Source organism: Trachinotus anak, unplaced genomic scaffold (assembly GCF_046630095.1).
Source record: "Trachinotus anak isolate AG129_WGS33_773 ecotype Australia unplaced genomic scaffold, CSIRO_AGI_Tana_v1 ptg000004l, whole genome shotgun sequence".
NCBI classification, from domain to species: Eukaryota; Metazoa; Chordata; class Actinopteri; order Carangiformes; family Carangidae; genus Trachinotus; species Trachinotus anak.
The window spans coordinates 6,009,064-6,030,212 of NW_027273855.1; the positions used below are offsets into that span (position 1 = coordinate 6,009,064).

A 21,149-nucleotide genomic window follows, 5' to 3' on the forward strand; every position below is an offset into this window, starting at 1 on the left:
GGATAGTCCTGTTTAGGGGCACTCAGCTGATTTTATATACAGGATTACTGTCATTCAAGTCATGAGCAATATCAATTAATTTGAGGAAATAAGAATAGATGCTGTCAGAGACATTACCGGGCCAGGTGGGTCCAACAAAAGGATGCTACTTATTTATTGCATTATGAGAAGTGTGAGATCCAGAGTTTTCAGAGCTTGACCCAAACAGACTAAGGCCACGTTCTGACAGACAACAGCTTTGTTTAAAAAAATGCAGCCCCCTCATTCATTTGAGTGAGACCACTCTGTTGATGCCGCAGGGTCTTCCAGCGCAGAGCAGTCTGACAAAAACTTTGAACATGGGCCAACTTTTGCTGGAATGTAATGCGACATCATCCTGCAGGCTGCTGTGGAGGCCAATCGAATACATGCAACCCTACATTCCTGGAAAATGAGCTTGTAATGTAAACACCGATTATTTTGCTGTTTCACAATTGTCACAACAAAAGATAAAACAGTTGCCGTAATAGAGTTGTACATTATCCCTGATTCCCTTCTTGGAATATAACTAGATAGCAAAGCTACTAAAAAATTGCCTAATTCATGTAAACTGCATTGCATTTCATGCTGGTCTCGCAAGGGTATCCTGCAACTCTTCCTTTGACCTGAGACGCATGATGTTTGCTAACAAGTCTCCTGGCACCTAGCTAATTTGCATATTGAGATTCAATCAGAATCACAGGATAAAGGATAATGTTGAGAAATACCAGATGTAAATGGAGATGCTCGTGATCCAGACAATAATTACAGATACAGACTGCATGATGTTCCCAGCTGTTAATGAGGCCTAAAAGTCAGGATAGCTTAGCCTTTGCTGTTTCGACTGTGAGCATTCATTTTTGTATACTTCTCTTGTCAGTCCTCCAACTTTATAGAAGTCAGCACTAATCAGGTGAAGTTCCCCTTTAACACATGCTCACAATGTACAAATCCTCCCTTAATGTTGAAGAGTGTTGCAAGCACTGAAATCCCACATCTACATCAAATTCTGGTGATTCAGATCCCATCTGGTAAAAATGACCGAAAACTACTGTTTACCACAGTTACTAGAAAATGGTTGCCAGGCTCAGAGTGTCATTTTAAAGGACTATATCAAATGTGCACATCACATCACGATGTCTCAATTCACACCTGCTACTGCACTTTAAAAATACACACACATTCAATCAGGGGGATTTCAGATTGGTTGACATAGTGGTTATTCACTTATTAGATGTCCTAAATAGGTCATTAGTGGCTTTGTGGTGATATATATATATTACATACTATTCATGCATTCAATTTGTACTATAAAATGAACTTCCTGTTTGTTTTAAATAGTGAATAAGTTTATATGACCTTTACTACTTCTTCTAGTACTTTTCCGTGCAGAGGACTAACAGATTTTTTTATGTTCATTCAGTAATTTCCGATGCTGCTTTGTGACTCTGTGACTGTTATAAACAGTGTTAATGTGCTGGACAGGATGAGCTGTCTACGCTGCCTCCATGAAGCTTGTATACATCACTGGCAGCATCAGGTACACACTGCTGTTTAGATGAAACCAGCGTTTATTTATATTCAGGCTCGGCTGTGACAACAAGCTGTTAAACACACTGAAATATGACTGTTTACACAGGCCGTGCACTTCTAATGCTGTGCTGTTGTTAGGGGCCGATTCATATCTGTTTCTGATTGGTCATCAGATCATCACACTGTTACACAACTGTTACACAAGTGGCACGTCTGCCTCGGTGTGAGACACGTTTGAATCTAGATTTGTGAAGACACCGGCCCTTCCTCATGTCATCAAGAAATACGCCTGGATACGCCTCATTAGAAGTGTATGAAGGAGTGTATGGTTGCCACAGCAGCAGCAGCGCCTATGGCTGATTTGGACACATCCTCTGCCTCATAACTCACACTGTCAGTCAAACATTTACCATCAGTGCAGCGGCTCTTGATGATCTCAAGTGTGCTATAGGTTCAGAGCTGTGGTGTGTGTGCGTGTGTGTGTGCGTGCATATATATGTGTGTGCGCCGTATGTGGTTCACTAACAGTGGAGAGAAGACATGACCCATGTTGGAAGGCTGCTGCCTGAGAGGCCAGAACCACACCACTTAACCTCTACATGGCACACGCACATGCATACACACACGGAGTCCTCCACACATCCATTTACTGTGAAACATATGGATGCTATAAATTCAAAAAAGACCTATAAATTCTTGGGTAACACATTTCACTTTTTTAGCAGAATTGTTCTGACTCCTTTGGGTTTGACGCCGGTTTTTATAAAAAAGTCGAAACCGTAATTCCTTCCAAAAGGACAGCTGGCATGTTAAATCGACCGTGATATTGACGGGCTGTGCACTCTGACACCAGGGGTCCCAGCAGCTCTGTTACACTTTTTGATAAAGAGTGAGAGGCGTGGGCTGAGTTTTTGTGCGAGCACTTTGTTGAAGAAGAAAAATAAGCTCGTGAAATGTTCTTTTTATGAATGAGTATGTTCCTGACGCTGCATTTCGTTCTATACTAATAATGACAGTAATGAACTGCGCAGACTTTATTCCAAAAGCTCAGCTGACAAGTGTTTTGTAGGATTGCATTAAAAAATATTAGTACTGTGCAAATAAGCGGATGAAAAAAAGGTTAGAAATTCAAAACAATTCACCAAGCCAAAGTTTTTCAGGCAGGACTCCAGTTTTTCAAAAACATTTTAAGGCCCAGCTTCCTAAATTATGCGGTCTTTCAGCAACTGCTAATAAAACAAGATGACAAAACAGTGTGTGTTGCTGCGTGTCGGGTAGGAGGTGAATGAGTGAGTGCTGGGAAGCTGGGGGAGTATTGCATGTCATCTAACACTAACATTCTTTAAGTAGGTCAAGTAGAGAAGTGATTCCCAGCCTTTTCCATAAACCTACTGATGTAATGCTGACCTACAAACAACAGCAGCTGCTGGGATCAGGGGTCTGGACCCCATCTTATCCCCTCCTTCCTCCTCCTGCTCCTCCTCCTCTTTGTCCTCCTGCTCCTTTCCTTTCCGTCAGTTAGTCTCGCTCTTATGAAGTTCAAATTCACCCATGACATTACCGTAAGCCTAACCTTAACCAACTAGTTTTGGTTGCCTTATTATGTGGCCACAGTGTTTACACCTGGGTTTCACTACAGCTGCTTGTGGAGGAAGTTCTCACCTATTTATTTTATCAACAGCTGAGTCGCAGATGTTCAAGGTTACAAGACCAGCAGGCAACAGGTACAGAACCTATGAAGCTGCATTAACAGATTGTTTTCCCCACTTGAGGGTAGTAGAACATGCTGAAAGCACAATATTATTATAAACAATAATTATAATTACCTGTAGAAGACATGGATCAACATTATCGTTCATATGGAGTCATGTTTCTATCAACTGGATGAATGTAAACCCAACATCAACTCTCCTTTTAGCTCTGCTTTGGTCTCCTCCGTCTTCTTGGTGCTGGACAGGTAGTGTATAGTGGTGATGCTTTTTCATTGGAAGCTGGAAACAACATTGAAGAGCGAGCTGAGAGTGAACCAAAACAATCAAGTAAAACCAAAGCACTGAGCAAATAATGGCCTATTTATGCATGTAACAGACTCAAAGACACATTAGCATTCTTTTTGAATCGTGTTTCTGGCCATTCAATGAATGTAAGTGAATATTTGCTCTTCCTTTAACCTCTGTTTTGATAAGAGCAGCATTTGCTGACCAGAAAATGAAAAATGAAAACAGTGAGGGTGAAGAGGCTGAAATGGTTTGTACATCTTAAAGTTCCTCTCTAGACATGTTTTAAACTATATTAAAAAAAAAACTCTGCCATTATTAATATTTTGTTGAACCTGGTTTTCTCACATAAAAAGTGAAAAAATATAAATAACAAAGCTGGAATCACATCTAAAATTGAGCTTTTCTGGATAAGGCCTTGTGCCCCGCCCACCACTACTGCTTGCGCTACGTTGACAGGTGAAACGGCAGAGAGTATCAAGATGGTTCGAGGACGAAACATCAGAGAGACTCATGTTTGAGCCTCAGACAGACTCAGATTCAGGAGTTTTTGAAGAGTTTATTGTGCACTGAAATCAGCAACTAAAAGACGTATCAGGACGGTAAGCCTGGTTCATTGGCTATGTTGTTTGTTAGCTTGTTACTGGCAGTGGCTGACACAGTGTTAGTGGCGGTGCTCTCTGTACTGACAAGGTTTTGGTGACAGGTGAATGAGGAGTGTGTATCAAGATAGTGTTAGAAGAAACAGAGTCTCAGCCGCATGTTTGAGCCTCAGTCAGACAGTCTTTTGTGACCAAAATTACCAAAACGTATCAGAACAGTTAACATAGTTAGCATTTATTCATTTATGTTGTTAGCTTGTAACTTGCAGTGGCTGACACAATGTTAGCGGTTGTGCTCGCTCTCTGTACTGAAAAGAGTTGACAGGATTGGTTCCTTGGTTAAATGACGTATGAATCCCCGGCTGTCTGAATCTTTTTTTTATGAGACAGTCATTGGTTCACTGCAGTTCCAAGGTGGAAATACTCAGTCATGGTATTGACTTATTATTTTGCTCATGATATTATATAAAAAAAACATCATATGGACATGTTTTTCATTGGAGGGGGTCTAAAAAAACTGCAGAGTATTATAATGTCTGGTTTCTTTTACCTTATGAGACAAGCTGGATACATTGTACTGAGCACTAGAGCTCCTGTCAGAGTATACAGATTCTCCAAATGAACTTTCAGTAGAAATGGACATTAGCATGATTCCAGGTGATTAATATATACTGTATATAAGAGGCCAGTGAGTAACACTTCTTTTCACAGCACTGGAGACAGAGCTCATACAATTAAATTACACAACAGGCTTAAACATTACTATGCACATTCAAAGTCTGGACAATCTTTGTCATCAGAAGGATTCACGTCACTATTCATCACTACCAGTTACACATTTCACATTATGAATGTTCATTCAATCTGTATGGTTTTGGGTGACTTTAATTTGGCCTCTCAGACAGCACTTACTTTGTTCCACCCCCAACAAGATTAGCGGTTCATTTTCCTTTCAGAAATGAAAAATTGAAACGTCACAAAAATTCGAACTTGAGGCTTCATGTGCTTTCATTTAATGAAATTAGAAAATTGTGTCAAAATTAAGCCCTGACCTCGGATGCCTCTGTTCTCTTGTCCCAGTTTTGCCAAATCAAACACATCATCGTGTATGAGCCCACAGTTTTCTCCCGCAGCGTCAATTCAACATGAATGACTAACTGAACCTCATCATACATGCTCTTTTTCATGAATATCTTTACCTGCTGAGTTTGAATATTCATGTCTTACTGTATCTGATTAGATTTTTCTGAACACCCATTGTTCTCCTGTATACTGAAGAACAGCTCATCTGTGACATTGAATGGAAGGAGAAATAATCTAAAACAGTGTAAGTCTACTGCATGAAGATCATTATGGTGTGTGGGGAACTCTGAGACTGACAAGCCAGTCCATTGTTTGTGAATTGTTCTAAATGTTCAGGCCTCAGTCTTGTGTTTCTTCTCCTGACAGCAGGACTGATTAGTGAGGCTTAGCAGACAAGGCTGGTAACCAAAACAGAGGAGGGGAGGTGGAAACACACAGCACAGTGCACTCACTCGCGAATCACTGTGTACAAGAATCACACCCACATCTGGAGACATCTTTCCATATGTGTGTGAGTGAGAGACGGTGAGTGTGAACAGGAGATTAGTCAGAGAGAATGACATAAAAGGTATGTGACACTTTGTGTGTTAGGGCAAAGATTTATGTGTCTGTGTTTTGTTGAGGTTGCACAGAAGTCAGAGGGGTTGCTGGTTTAATTCTCAGTGGTGACATTGCCAAAGGTAGATGAGGGTACACAAAGTAACAGTGTGTGTGTGTGTGTGTGTGTGTGTGTGTGTGTGTGTGTTGTAAACTTGTAGCTACCCACCCCTCCAGAGGGACCTCGCCCTTGTATTCAGTCATTTTAATGACAAACACATTCTCTGCTTTTTAACACACACACACACACACACACACACACACACACTCACTCTTATTCACACACACGCACATGCACACACACTCCATATGTTGCGCATGCATTTGACAGTGATGCACAGCATTGTTTTATTTGGCCGAAATGAGACTCAGATGTGTTGAACGGGTCTGATAAACAACCTGCAGCGAGCCAGCCGCTTCATCAGGCTGCATTACACCAAACCAGTGGAAAAGCCTGCAGATCTGACCTCTTGCCTCAAATTGAAGCAAGGATTTTTATGAGAATATTTCATCCCCTGGATCCAAATGAGAATTTATTGTCTTACTGCGGGACCCAGGATTACATATTGATAGCTTGTGTTCTTATGGGTCCTGCCAGAAGCAGGCCTGCAACCTATTTTGGGTCTCTACCCCTAGTTTAAGAAATCTGGTAGGAAAACACAGGAGGCCATAGGGCATTTGAATCTTCCATGACAAAGTCAGAGCAACAACTGACTCTCATCATATAAAACTGCATTCTGCATCTCCACCCAGATTTTAGTTAGTTTGACTCATCAGGCATCATTTTGTTCAGAAGCTGTAAAAAAAAAAAAAAAAAAACTCCACAGAGAGACCACCAAACCTCCCAAATGAGGTTCATCTGTAATTAGTGTTTTGTGCTTTTACAGCTGCACTGTAAAGCTATAAATTAAGAGTGTTGATGTAATTAAATAGTTTTCCCAGCTCATAGGATTATTCCACACTTTCCATACCCAACTTATTACAGCAGAGCTTGTAGCTGGCTCAACTACAACTGTGAAAGCTCGTTCAGCTAAAAGCCTGGTGAGATGTCATAATTTCAAACATCAAACCAAAACATGCTCGATCAAAAGATGAGTAAATAAATAAATACAAAAAATATGCTTGACCAAAGAGTTGTTATAGAAATATGTATAGACTTCAAGGTTGCAGTTTGTAAGTTTTGCTGTTGCTACATGCCCAGCATTAGCATTAGCAGCGGTTTACTCACCAGTTTTGGTCAGCCTGGGTGCTAACGGCGATTCAATATTGAGAAATGACAAGATCGGTCAACCAGGCTGACCGGGGCTGGTGCTAGCTGGTTAGCATGCTAACGTCAGTGGAAGAAAAAAGCGAAAGAAACAGAAGCAAAACAAGAGGAGGCAACTCTTTGTGAGTAAAGGAATTAAGTTTGATACTGAACTCGACACGTTTTTTCTAGACTGGTAAGTAAGCAGCTGTTAATGCGAGCAATTTCTACAGCAATGAATGTACGACAACGAATCTCTGGCACACACACACACACACACACACACACACTCATTGCATTGTTCTACGACTTTTGATCATTGGATGGACTGTCATGACATTTGATATAGACATTCATGATGCCTAAAGAATTAGGTGATCCCCTGAGGATCTGAAACTTTTCATTTGTCCAGTAATTTGGTTTAAGATCAAACACTTGCCATGCTGATTCTCAGCTGTTCATTGTGTTAAGTGCGAACTAGACATAGTACAGTATGTCAAATTGAAGTGTTTAGCTCTGACTTTTATTTTGTAAACATTATCAAAATTAATCCAAAAAGGAAAAAAACTGCATTTTTTGCTTTTTTCTGATTGATAACTGATCAAGATGAAGTCAAAATAATCAGCAGATTAAGAAAAATAATTGTTAGTTAGGTAGAACCAGTAGTGTCGGTGAGTCCCCAAAAACTCTCCTCAAATAAAAATCATTGTTCTTCTTTAGTGTTCTTAAAATGTACATCACTTCCTTAGTTCTATCTATCTTGAAAATTGGCAATGTACCCAGGGCAAGACACAGCATGCAGATGTACTTTGTCTTTTTTTGTGTATATGCAACATCATTTGTTTGCATTCTTTGTTCTCAGTGAGCTGGGGCCAGTGATTTCTAGGGACAAACCTGACTCCAGGGTGTACAAAGTATGATGATCAAATCCTACTCACACAACAGTCTTAGTTACAACAAAACATTGTTTTGTTGCACATTAGGTCACATATGAAGTGATTCACTGAAAATGTTATTACAGACAAAGAACAAGTAATGTTTGATATCCACGTGATTATTCGTAATTTTCTGCTCGCACAAATCAATATGTTAGAAATATAATAATAATAATATTGTTATACAACATATATAACAATAATTGTTACATCGTCACTTATTATCACCATTTTTCTTTACCTGTTTTCTATGGAAGGACTGAGCAGACATCCCTGAGGTGTTTGGCATACCTGGCAAAAAAGGTCATCAGCACTCACAAGTAAGTATAAATCACTTTTAATGTGCACAGCAGCAAACAGAAACCAACATGTTTCAGCTCTTGGCCTGAACGCTGAAACTTGAATATTTGGGCTTTTAGCTTCACATACACTTGTTTTCCACTATGTAACCGTCTGTGTTGTTTTTGAATGTCTGTAAACTGTAGTAACTGATACACAACTACACCACCATTACCCATGAATATACAACAAATTGGGTTTTGGATAGCTGTCCACTCTAGTGACTGCTACACATAAAAGTTTGGAGGTGAGGTTGGATCTCTGAAATAAATGCCCCCTCCATCTACCACTGCACTGGGTGATGTGACATACAGGCTTCCTCTTATCCAGCCAACATGGAGCTTTTCTATATCTCATTTCACGTTTATCTTCTATTGTCATTGTGTCCATCATATCCATCTTAGTGGCCAACAGAAGCATCTAGATAAAATTTAATATAGCCCCATTTATAGAATACTTAAAAAAAATAGAACAGGCCTTAAATAACAACAAATGTAATAAACAACAACAGGTTCATCTTGTACCTCAGCTGTCATGGCTGAAATATGTTGCTACACCAGTTCATTGCTCTAAGCTGTAGCAAGCAGTTGATTTTCAGTGCCTTTGCACTTCAGGAGATGAAGTTTTACTTCCAGCACAGAGCAGTCAGAGATGTCAAGAACTGAACAACAACTATGGCATTGATCAACATCCCTATTGACCCCCCACAGATTATTACAATCAGTTTTTGTGCAAGCAGCTTGTTCTCTTCAACAACTGCTTAATCAGTTCCTCCTTAAGCACTTACAGACAAACACACACACACACACACACACACACACACACACACAGAAAGGTTGACCTGGAGGGGAGGAAATTGAATTAGCAGGGTGTAATGCAGCTCCTTGTGTGTGTAATCAGAGCAGGCTCCGAATACAGGGCCATTGTAAGTCACTGTGGTCAGAGCCCAGAGAGCCAGCGACCGCTGGGGGAAGCTGCCCTTATCACTAGATATGATTACAGCCAAGAGAATGTGTGTGTGTGTGTGTGTGTGTGTGTGTGGTGGTGAGATTTGTGTGGGAGTCATGGCTGACTGATTGCATGGGGAATGTGTGTCTACATGCTTGTGATCGTGCATGTGTATATGACAGTATGTAAAATCAATGTTTAAAATGCTGATAGGCGCAAAAAAGCTGAAAACACACTTGCTTTTCTTTCAAAACGTTTGTGGAAAAGTGCAGCATGTTAACTTCTCCCTTTAGAGACACAGCAAAGCAGTTTGAAATTTTTGCATCTAATGTTGCGGCTACAAAAATAACACCAAATTTCATCACCACTAACTCCTCAGATCTTTCTGGATTTGGGGTTTTTATATCCTGTGGTAACAAAAAAAAAAAAAAAAGCTTTTTCTGTTCAGTGCTTCCACTATCATTGTTTGGCGCAGGCTGCAGGCTGTGTTTTCCACAGTGGATGTCATTGTTTTTCACTGTCTGTTAATTATTTTTGTGCTGGTATTTTGCCTCCTCCTGATATAGTGTTTCCTGCTATTGTCTTTTTCGACCAGGCTGGCTGCCTCTGGATTCAAGCCAGCCGGTCCCTCCTACCTTAAAATACACACACACACACACACACACATACACACACACACACACACACACACACACACACACACACACACACACACAACAATACGCACATCCATGACCATGCACACACACATACTCTCTGCTCTCCCTTCCTCCTCTTGGCACTTGAGAGAAAACACAAGAAGTCAGTGATACGGCAAACCAACTGTGTGTGTGTATGTGTGTGTGTGTGTGTGAGGGAGGGAGAGTCCACCAGTCAGCTCAGAGGGGTTAATCTCTCTCTCTCCCTCTCTCTCTCTCTCTCTACCTCGATCTCTCCCTCCCTCCCTCTGTTGCCTTTTGTTGCGGCCCCTCACTTTCTCAACAGTTGGACAGAGGGAACTGATACTGCGCCTGTGTGTGTGTATATGTGTGTGTATGTGTGTGTAGTTTGGGTGTCTTCCTCATCGCTCTCGCTCTCTCTGGACTGAACTGTACGTGAACATGACTGACGGGACTTTCTAACACACTGCTCATGCTGGATGTTCACTCCACGGTCTGGTAAGGCAGCTCTCTTGTTGGGGAAAGTTGTCTAATTTCATGTGGGTTGCAGAGGGATGAGTGTGTGTGTCAAAACGCCACTTTGTGTGTCTGTGTGAGCATGTGGGAAATGCTGTCTGGAATGCAACAGGTCATTTGTAAATGTGGGTTTTGTTTCTCTGCTTCCGTGAGCTCAAATGTCATGTTTTCAAGATGAGGGGACTTGTTCGGGTTTCTCTGTCCCTTGCTTGCCTTTCTCCTTCCCTCCACTCCCCCATTCTCCTTATCCGTCTCTCTGCCCGGCCCCGAGTTACTCAAGTTACCGGCTTCCTCCTGTTGTTATGAGCCCCGTGGTTTCTCTGCAGCGCTCTGAGGGCGCTCCCACGCTCTCCCAAAGAGAAAGAAAGGAAGGAAAACAGCGATAACCATTTCAGAGCCACAAAAGAAGTGGGAGAAGCATGCCTGGTTTTGCCCCACATCTCTCCCCTCAGCATCTACATGCATGCCTTTGTCCCTTTAACACTGAGCATCTTAGAAAAATGTGTCTCCCTACTGCATGTCTGGTTGGCCACTTTTTGTTTTCTGGACAAAGGTTTTGTTTTTTTTTTTCCTCTTTTCTTCCAAGGTGGTGGGGTGGCTGAGTTGGTGAGAAAATTGGAAACAGAGCCACCCACAGTGGAAGTGAGTCAGCCCAGCATTTAGTGGTGTGTTGACTTTGGAAATGGCAGGGACTTGGGTGGGGGGGGGGGTGGGGGGGGGTGGGGGGGGGGGGGGGGGTGGGGGGGGGGGGGGGGTTTGGTGGTGGTGGTGGGGGACAGATGAAATTGTCAGAGGAAAAGAGGAAAAAACACAGAGTGTCAAATTGTTCATATTTTCTGCTGAGGGTCCCAGATTGCTGCAAATGTGGGAGCTGAGTTGTACAACAGACACTAAAGGAAAGAAGAGGAGACTGACGAAGAGGAGAGGAGAGGAGAGGAGGGGAGGGGAGAGGAGAGGAGAGGAGGGGAGAGGAGAGGAGAGGAGAGGAGAGTGAGAAGCCAGAGGCTGTTTATAAAGGGAGGGAGCGTCTTGTGTCCATCTGGGACAATCCCAAGTGCTGAAAGCTTCTCCACCCTGATCCCAAACATCTCTTTCCCCCTCTCTCTCCCTCCATTTTTCTCACGTCTTTTCTGTTTTGGTCCGTCACAATAAGGTGCAGGCAGATACACTTTGATTTGCAGCCTGCAAATTGCATCCAACTTGTTGCATTTGTTCCTTTTTACATAGATATTTCCGGCAAACTTTGATTCTGTCTGTCTTTTGTTTCTTTGTTTTCTTTGTCACTCTGTTGCTCCCCTCTTCTCTCATTGCATGCTGATCTTATCTATAGTGGCCTGGATGCTGGATGCAGTTGGTCCTAACAACATCAAAACACAAGCCGTCTTTCATACACCTCGTATTCTTTTAGTTCTACATGGCCTGCAAGTGAAATCTGCATTTTTTTTCTTTTTTTTAAACCTATAGCCTCACTTTATCAGGAAGTTTGATCTCCCACAATCCTACTGACATAAGATGATGATGTCACACATTGGGAGAATAAAGCTTTCTGTGATTTGCTACTTCTTTAGTATTTCATGGCAGAATAAGTTAATAAGAAGCTGTAGGCTTGTCAAACGCTATGTTTCCCTGCAGTTCAGTGGCTAATATTAACTAGCACGCAGTAGCCAAATGCTATTGTAATGTCCCAGAGGAGAGATGGAGGCAGCTGGTTAACAAAGAAGCCAAAGAGCTGAGATCACATAAAAAAATAACCATTAACTAGATTTAGTCTATACATCATCACCGCAAATGCACAACAAGCCTGAAAGAGGTATTTTAAACATGTTTTCTTCCTCATCATCATCATCATCATCCTTTGATGGTCATTTTCTAATTTCTTAGCATTTTCCATCCAGAAATTTAAAAAAAAAACAAAAACTTTTACACACACAGCCCAATCTGCCTCTTAAGTCCTCTCCCTTTGTCTAGCCTGCTTGGCCACCCTCCTTCTCCTCTTCCTCCTCCTCTTCCTCTTCCCTCCCTCCCTGCCTTCCTCCCTCTGCGCTGCCTGTGTATCCAGCGATAAGGGGACAGCGACGGTAGCACTTCCTTTCGCCACAGGAAGCAGGAAGTGTTGATTTCCACCGCAGACTAACTCTGCACTCGGCCCACTGGGATCACGATTGAATGCAAGCAGCACGCACTCTCACTCTGTGTGTGTGTGTGTGTTTGTGTGTGTGTGTGTGTGTGTGTCTGCATACAATGACTCCACTATATATTTGCTACCTGATGGTTTTCATGGGAAAGCACCTGGGAAGCGGCGCACTCTGTGTCTCTTTGACCTCAGGGTTGGCTCGCAGGTCAAAGGATGATTGGCTAATTACTCCTCTAATCACAGCAAATGTTTTGTTATCACCCACTTTGGCCTCACAGACCAGGGGTGGCGCTGTTGAGCTTAAAAAAACACAAACAACCATTCATCAGCTAATGGATTCCAGTTTTACTGCAGGGTGGAAGGGCTCGGTGAGAGCCAGACACAGAGAGGCTGACATGAAGAGAAAGTAGGGGAAGACAGAAAAAAAGGTCTTTGAGGGCAAGAAACAGTACCTGGAGTATTTGTTTTTTCCTATGAGAGGAACTCCTAGAAAACTCCTTATTCTAGTCAAATTAAGATATTTATGATGATGGCGGTTTCTTTGTGTGTGGTTTTCAAATTAGTACTGCCGCAGGAGTGACATCATAGCGTCTTTTATGAATTTGCTGTAATGATATCTTCAGCATCATGAAACAAGGCGAACTACCAGCAGTTCTGAGAAAATTACCCTTGATTCAGGAAAATGTAATAATCTCCAACTTAATGGCAGGTTTTTTTTCAGTGTGTGACGTGCGCGGTCAAGTTTTGGTGGATGGGTCATTTTTAAAGATAAAGGGAATTGTAAATGACAGAGTCAAAGAGGGTTCACAGAGTTATTCTACACACATTTCTTTTCCAGTCCTTTTCATGCTTGTCTAAATTTATGAAAAAGTATTTTCTCAGATGTCATTGAATGCCCCTCTGTGGTGGAAAGTGGCAGAAAGTCCTGAGAGTCTTATGTCAATGACCATCTGTACAGCACATTTAAAGTTAATAGATAATACAACCTGCCCATATCAGAGTGTGATGTTTCCAGTTGGTTAAAAAAAGTAATTTAAATCATAGTTTGTGCTTTTATTTTCTTTCGCCTCGATTATCTCACCTGCAGCAACGAGACTCTTCTGTACAGGAAGTGAAGTGTTTTTTAAGATTCCTCAGGTTACCTCTCGAACTCCATTGCAGCTTCAGACCCCTCAGAGCTGCTGACCAATCACTGCCCTCTAAATTGTGGCAAAGTTCTCCAGTAACAATTAGACCTCCTCGCTCCACTGATGTGTCAGACTAAGAGATGAGTCCAACGACGAGTTTTAAACACATCAGTCTTAAGCCTTTAAATATTCATCATGAAGTCACTGCTAATCACATTGTCTTTTAATTTATTCTCTGTGCAAAAGTGCTGTGTCTTTTTATGATTTTAACCAGAAATACTATGTTTTCATTACTTTACTTATATCCTATTAAATGATAGATATTCTTCTTAGTTGATTATTATCGAACAATCTCATAATTTCATCTCTTTGTAAAGCACTTTGCTCAATATTTGTTCTTTTGATATCATAATAATGTAATGATATATAATGTTACTAATACTAATATAGTGTTATATGATACTAATATAATAAGCTACTGGAGCAAGCCACTTTTTTTCAAGAATTTCAGTGGTTTCATGAAAATCAAATCAATTTGCACTGGAAGTCAGATTGTTTTTGATTTTCATCTCTGATTGTCTGTTTTTTCTAGTTCTTGAATCCAGTGGACACTGTGTGGCTTTCTGGCTTAGTGTGCACATAATTGACATGTGTGTTTTAACTTGTGGTTTTTCAGGGATGCCTGAGTGTCCCAGTTAATAAACTGAGCTTGTAAATTATGTTTGCTGTGACTTCAGCTATTGCTGATGGAGCTAAAGCAATCAGAAGGGGAAAAGAACGTAGAGGATAAGAGGAGGGAGAAGAAGGCGAAAACGTATTGAGTATAAAGAGGAGAAGGAAGGAGGGAAATTTATAGTGACACCTGTGAGTGTGACGGAGGAGTTCGGAAGGAGAGAGAGCAAAGAGGCCAGAGCAAAACTTAAATAATACGAAGAGATTTGGGCGAAAGATGTGAGCCTAAACTATGAGCAGGTCAGGGGTCGAGAGGGGTGAGGAGGTCAGAGTGAGCCCAGCAGCCCTACTTAGAACAGGATATCCTGCGAGGAAAAGCCATCTGTCTCTCTTTCTCGGTCTGTCTCTTAAATCCCCACAGAGGGCAGCGCGGTGAGGAGAGGTGTAACCTTTCACTGAGAACACCAGAGAAAACACAAGCTCCCGACTGAGACGCTTCATTTTCATCAATCATCGGCGACAGGGACAGATAGACAGCAGACATGATGTGGGTTTACCTGACAAACGGAGCGTGTGAAAAGTGTTTCGCAGTGTGCGACGAGAGCTGCGACATGTTTTCGTCCTGTGCTGCTGTTTGTTGCTGTTTTCATCCCCTCGCTGCAGAAGATCCACCGGCCAAGATAAATTTCCCTGCAAGGACAATGAAGTTTACCTTTCTGTATCTTATCTTAGCCAGACAGATAGTGTGTGAAAATGATGAAAAATCCCCTTTCTATTTTAATTTCACCGAAGATTAAAATTGATATCAGCCTATGAAGCCCTGCACAAACACTGACATCCAGTTTTGGCTTTAAAGCTTAGAGATACTAAATGTGAGGCTACAGCTTGTGTTATCCTAAAATGAAGTTGCATTGGGTTTGGGTTTAGTCTGCAGTGTTGCTTTAAGGTTTTGGAGCTTCTGGTGTCTGCCCCTGTCCTTCTCTACCTGCCCTGCTGAAGTGTCTCCGAGCAAGGTGCCAGCTCCAGCCTGCTGTACTGAGCCACAGCAAGGATGGACAGAATGTCACATTAAACAGACCAGTTCTGTGTTGGATGTGTTTGTGTGCTGAAGAGCAAAGCAGGTGCTTTTTGACAGGACGCCTGAGGTCACACAGACTCGCAGTGTCAAACTGAAGCACGTCATTTGGCCCTGGTGAGAACAATGGCTTACAAACTCAAATGCCACCCAGTTATTACACAGAGATGCCAGAGAGTGTGAGGCTCTTCTAGGAAAATTGTGGTCTGTGGTCTGTTGAGGCGGAGAACGATCTTATCTAATAACAGAAAATGACCTGAAACATGAGATTTTGGTTTTGTTGCTTCATCCGACAGCCAACTTCATTTTCACATGCTGGCATGAACGCCAATGAAGAGGGCCCACACTGTTCTTTAGATTAGCCTGTTCAGTCTTGTTAAGTACAAACATACAAATTTTGCCAAAAACAACCTAATCTCTTTAACCTATGACAGAAAATCAACAGATGAGCCAAAAAAACAACATCATATGATTGATTTGCTCATATGTGAGCCACTAATGGGCCAGTCCTGCGAGGATAATTCCATTTTATTACAAATAGGGTTTTGTTTTTCATAGTTTATCTTCAAATTAGTAAAGAATTAGAAAGTGGTGCGGTGAAGTTAATCTGCGTGTCTTTGCGAGAACGTATTTGGTTGTAGAAGCTTGGTGACTATAGTGACTACACTGCTTGTTGGCGAATTTGTGTTTGCTCACTGTTGGATTTTGTTCTCCATTGTACATCATTTCATTCAAATGGCTAAAAAGAAGTGAGAGAGGAGAAGGATCACAAGCAGTCAGACAATCAGACAGGTTGTAAAACACCCAGATTTGCCAAACATATTAAAAGGTGAGCAGCCATTGTTATGTTTGACCTCCAAACAAATAGGTTTTGATAATCTGGCTAAACCATGTTTTTTTTTTCATTATGTGCCTGGGCATCAGACTTTGTTGGGGGGTGGGGGGGTGGGGGGGGGGGGGGGGGGGGGGGGTTGTCAGCACATTCCCAGATCTCAGCAATTACTCTGGTGATTATAATATTATTGTAACAGAAACATGTGACGGCCAAAACTAAGAAAATTGTGATTAATCTGAATTATCCTTAAAGCGCACACTCAGTCGGCCTCGTGTAGCTCAGGATGATACTGCCAGAGAAACAAGTCCACGCCAGCGGGCTTTGCTTATTTAACAGAGACTGCAATTACATTTGTTTAAAAAATCTCCAACGTTGCAGGATGACAGGTTACTAAAACTGTCCGGTAAACACGCTACTTGTGAGTCCATGTGACTTCTGTTTACAAGCCCCGCTTCACTTGTAATTGGGTATCCTGAAGGTAAACAAACTGGCAAAGTTGCCACCACGGTTTGGAAGATATCTGTGGGTGGGGCCTGAAAATCCTGAAAATGTCCTGAAGATGCAGGAGACTACAGCCTGATGACGATCCACATGGTTAATGGTGGTCATTTTACTTCACCACAATAACTCTCTTTTTCTACCATCTTCTGGAGGAATGTCCGACTTCCCCCATCAGCTCGATGTGTCAGACAAAATTTCAACCTACTAATGTTTCCCTCTTGTGAGAAGCTTTATGTTTCCCCTTGTGCAACAGTCATGCCAAAATAGTCATTATTCCCTCCATACACTCAGTCTCATATTCTCACATTCAAGTGCACTCTTAAGTGGGTGATATTTTCCGTATGGGAACATTAAGTTATTTTCTTTCCTACCGATGGTTTATAGTGAAACAAACGAGAGACAGAGAGAGAGAGAGAGAGAGAGAAAGAGAGTGAGGGACTGAAAGCGAGAGATGGGGAACGAGTGTAGAGCTATTTTTGTCCTGTCTGGGTGTTTCCTACACACACACACATACACTCACGCTTCTCAGGCTTGTTGTTGTTCAGAATGGTGGGTGTTAGAAGGGTGAGTTTTGATTTGAATTGACTTTCGAGAGTTTGTATGTTTGTGTGTGAGTGTGTGTGTGTGTATTTGTGTATGTGTGTGTGTGTGTACTGTTGATATCTCTGGGATTTTCCTGCGGTTGCTATGGTTTCTGACTGTGTTTTGAACAACTTGCCATAAGTCCAAACATCCTCAGGGTGTAAAGGATCCTCAGCCCTTTATTTTACACTCTGCTTGTGTTGTCGCTGGAGCTGACCTCAGTTCACTTTCAACTGAACCAGATCAAACGTTCACAAGTGGCTGTAATTCACTCACATGCAACCATCTTTCAATTTGAGTATTTATCTCCGTCGGTGCTGAGGTGTGTGTGCACTACATGTCCTCAGAGATCTTCTGTCAGTTGAACAGTATTGGTGGCACAACTGAAGCTACTTCTTTTCTGTTTGGGAAGTTTCTTTTAGTATAATTTCATTTTAATATTTATAGTGTGTTCCTGATTGGTATCTGTAATATTACTCCTGATATTGCAAAATGTCAATAATGTCAATAATAATAATAATAATAATATAATAATAATAATAATAATGTAAATAATTAATTATTTTCCATGCCCCTGAAAAAAAAAAAAAAGCGGCATTACTGTTTTTATTTAACCTTTCAACACTTGTTAGCGATGACTGCACACATGACACCGTTGCTCTGTTGTGGAAAATGTCTGTCAGCGATCCGTTGTGTTTCTGTGGACTGCACATGTCACCAAGGCTTTCAGTATGGCTGGTCTTTTCAGACACAGACACACACACACGCACACACACCATGGAAACATTTTTTGACATGCGCGAGTGTCTGTGAAGAGCGTGCAGTCTGTAGGGGAATGTGTGATTGTGTCTTGTTTGGGTTTCCATTCATGTTTGCTGTATGTACAGCATCAGACTTTTTTCATCTACGTGTCAGACACTGAATCCCATTACGACCTTTATTCTAGATGCTGCATCAGAACATTAATTTAAAGATGCTAACGTTTGTCTCCGTCATATAGAAAAAGCTCAACTGATATCGATACTAGAAACATATTTTGTTTGATTAAATACGTCTCAGTGATTGCAGGCTTTTGTGTGATGGACTTGAGTTTCCAGGCTGGCCAGCAAACTGTGTAACAGACAGAAATATTATAATACCTACATTTTACACATAGGGTAATTGTTTTTGTTTATTTTCATTACTGATTAATCAATCAAAATGGTTGCAAATAAAAATTCCTTTGAATTGATGAATTGAACAGTTGTTGGTGTTCTAAAATTATGAACTCAAATTTTGCCTAAAGCAGCTATATAAGCTATATATTGATTTTTTTTTATATATCAACAATGAATTAGATGACAACCTGCATGTAAAAGAAGCAGTTTGTAGTGATGTAACCAGAGAACTGTCACTGAACTCTGCCGCTTCATGAAGCTTCACGGTGTCTCTCAGCTCATTGTTTTGGTTTGCCAGGCCAGACTCACAAGGAAATGAATGTGAATGTCTCTGCATGGTTGCTGGATTTTTAAACTGCTAACAAGTTTTCCAGATGAACTCATACGGTTGCACCATGTTAGTGATGTTTTCAGTGCTTGTGTCTGCGTCTCTCAAGTGCCCAGAAAACTTAACCAAACCAAACCAACAACTTGTGTGAATTCCACTAAAGTTAAAAGCAGAGACAGCAGCACAGCACTGCTACTCTGCCAAGTTAGGCTAGTTACATTTTGATGCAGCTATTGTTCTTCCCCATTATGCATCTCTTTAGCTACTTATTTAGTTTGGTGGCCAAAAATCAAAGGAGAAAACCATCATTTTCCCCATTACATATAAAAAATATGGCTGAGGGAATAAAGTAAAATCTGATTTACATTCAATTCAAACTGTGACATCCTCACCAACTAGTGTTAACTTGATCTATAGTATCTCTCTTGCTTTCGTCGGTGTGTTGTTTGTCTTTCTATTACAGGGAAATTGTAGTAATTGTGATAACTTTGGTTCTAAAGAACAAAGCTCTCCAAGACAATCTCCAGGCTCAGTTACTGCAAATGCTGTCGTTTTCACAGATATTATACATTTCTGTAGCATCATAATCTTTTATTTGATGAAGCAGATGCTAAAACAACAGATTCTGGTCCCGACTCTGTTTGTAGTTACTGTGTTTTGGCTTCGTAGGTCAGTCCTGCAGCTAAGTGTTCAGTGAGTTCAGTCTCTGGACGCGAACTGTGTAATTTTCTTCAGTTTCAGTATTCTGTGTTTTCAGTGCTTTAAATAACCCTGTAGCTTCCACGTTATCTTCCATGAAGCAGGAGAATCACAATTTGAGTGCGTGCGTGCTGCAAGTCTCTGTCTGTCTGTATCTCATGATTATCAACTGACCGCCACACGGCTGCAGCAGACTTTTACTGAAGAAGCCGTAAAATGTGGAGAAAGATATTTTTCTATATTGCAGGTGTGACATTTCGGGCGCTGAGATTGTTGGCGAAGAGAAACTTTGAGAGGAAAAGAAAACTCTGAATTTAGTGCCACACCCTGATACTCTCTCTCTTTCTCTCTCTCTCTCTCTCTCTCTCTCTCTGTAACACACACACACACATGCTCACAAGCACACATGAATACAAGTATGTAACCACACACAAACACATGCTTGCGTGCATACATGAATATTCACATGCACAAAAATAAAAACACATAAATATAGCGCAAGTTTTTTCCTCCCAAATATTTTCCAGCCTTATTATTTTTGTCCTCTTTGTTCTTGTGTTTACTCAGCCCACTAAAGATAATAAGTCTTTTCCTCAGTGTGCCCCCCCCTTCCATATTACTCTCTGCCTTCATCTTCCTGTCTCCCTCTTTCTATCTTCATCTCACCCTGGATTGCCTGCTTTTCTCCCTCCTCCTCCTGCTTCTCCTTCTTGGATTTTCTTTCTTTCCCATCATCCTCCTCTGTTTCTCCCCCTCTCCTCCACTCCTTCCTTTTTTCTTCTCATGCAGCATTCCTCGCATTCCTGCTGGCTTCTTAAGGGGAAGGACCCCACTGGCAGACCAAGGCCAAACATTATTACAGTGCTCTCAGCCTCTCTCTCTGTTTCTCTCATCCTGTCTCTTTTCTTCTGTTACTCTTCTACCTCTCCATTCAACTCCTCTTTCTTACATTTTCGTCTATTCTTCATCGTTCGAATTCCCTCACTTCTTCTGTCGCTCCCTATTCCTTTCCTCGAAACCTCTATCCCCACTAATTCCACCGTACAGATAGTGGCTGTATTGTGCTTTAACTGTGTTAAAACAGCTTACTGAGACCACAGTGTTTCATAATTAGTGGAAATAAGGGTCATACCCTGCTCTGTTACGTAAAATAGGCTCATTCATGTTTATACAAGCGCATGGGCTGCGTTTCTTAACAACGACACACTGTCCGCACACGAGAGATAAAGTATCAGACACACAAAAGTTCACAGAGAAGGCTCAGCGCTCAACACACACACACACACACACACACACACACACACACACACACATACACACACACACACACACACACACACACACACACACACACACACACACACACACACACACTCAAACAGCCAGGCAACTCTCTTCATTTAAGTGAGTGATATGTGTTTTTTGAGTAAATTTCAATGCATATGTCTTTGAATGCATCATAAATTAACTTAAAGGTTTTGCACATGATATATACTATATACTTCTTGTGTCAAACATTGTGTTGTAGCAGAAGCACACATCTCTGCAGGTGGGAGGCAACTATGT

At 41.4% G+C, this 21,149-nt stretch overlaps 1 protein-coding gene across 3 annotated transcripts in view; it reads left to right on the forward strand.

Moving 5' to 3' along the window:
- The first annotated feature begins 6,541 nt into the window (after positions 1–6,541).
- Positions 6,542–21,149, forward strand: part of hdac7a (histone deacetylase 7a) — a 65,751-nt gene continuing 51,143 nt past the window's right edge. Inside the window, exons 1-3 of one of the 3 annotated variants that reach the window (XM_071475490.1) lie at positions 6,542–7,272; positions 7,939–7,990; positions 8,269–8,331. Coding sequence is in view for 1 of the 3 variants with exons in the window: in XM_071475488.1 (XP_071331589.1) it covers positions 10,437–10,455 (19 nt within the window). In the remaining 2 variants the exon portion in view is untranslated. Of the gene's footprint in view, positions 7,273–7,938; positions 7,991–8,268; positions 8,332–10,124; positions 10,456–21,149 lie in introns of those variants that run through there. The other 2 variants (XM_071475491.1, XM_071475488.1) reach the window with 2 other exon arrangements.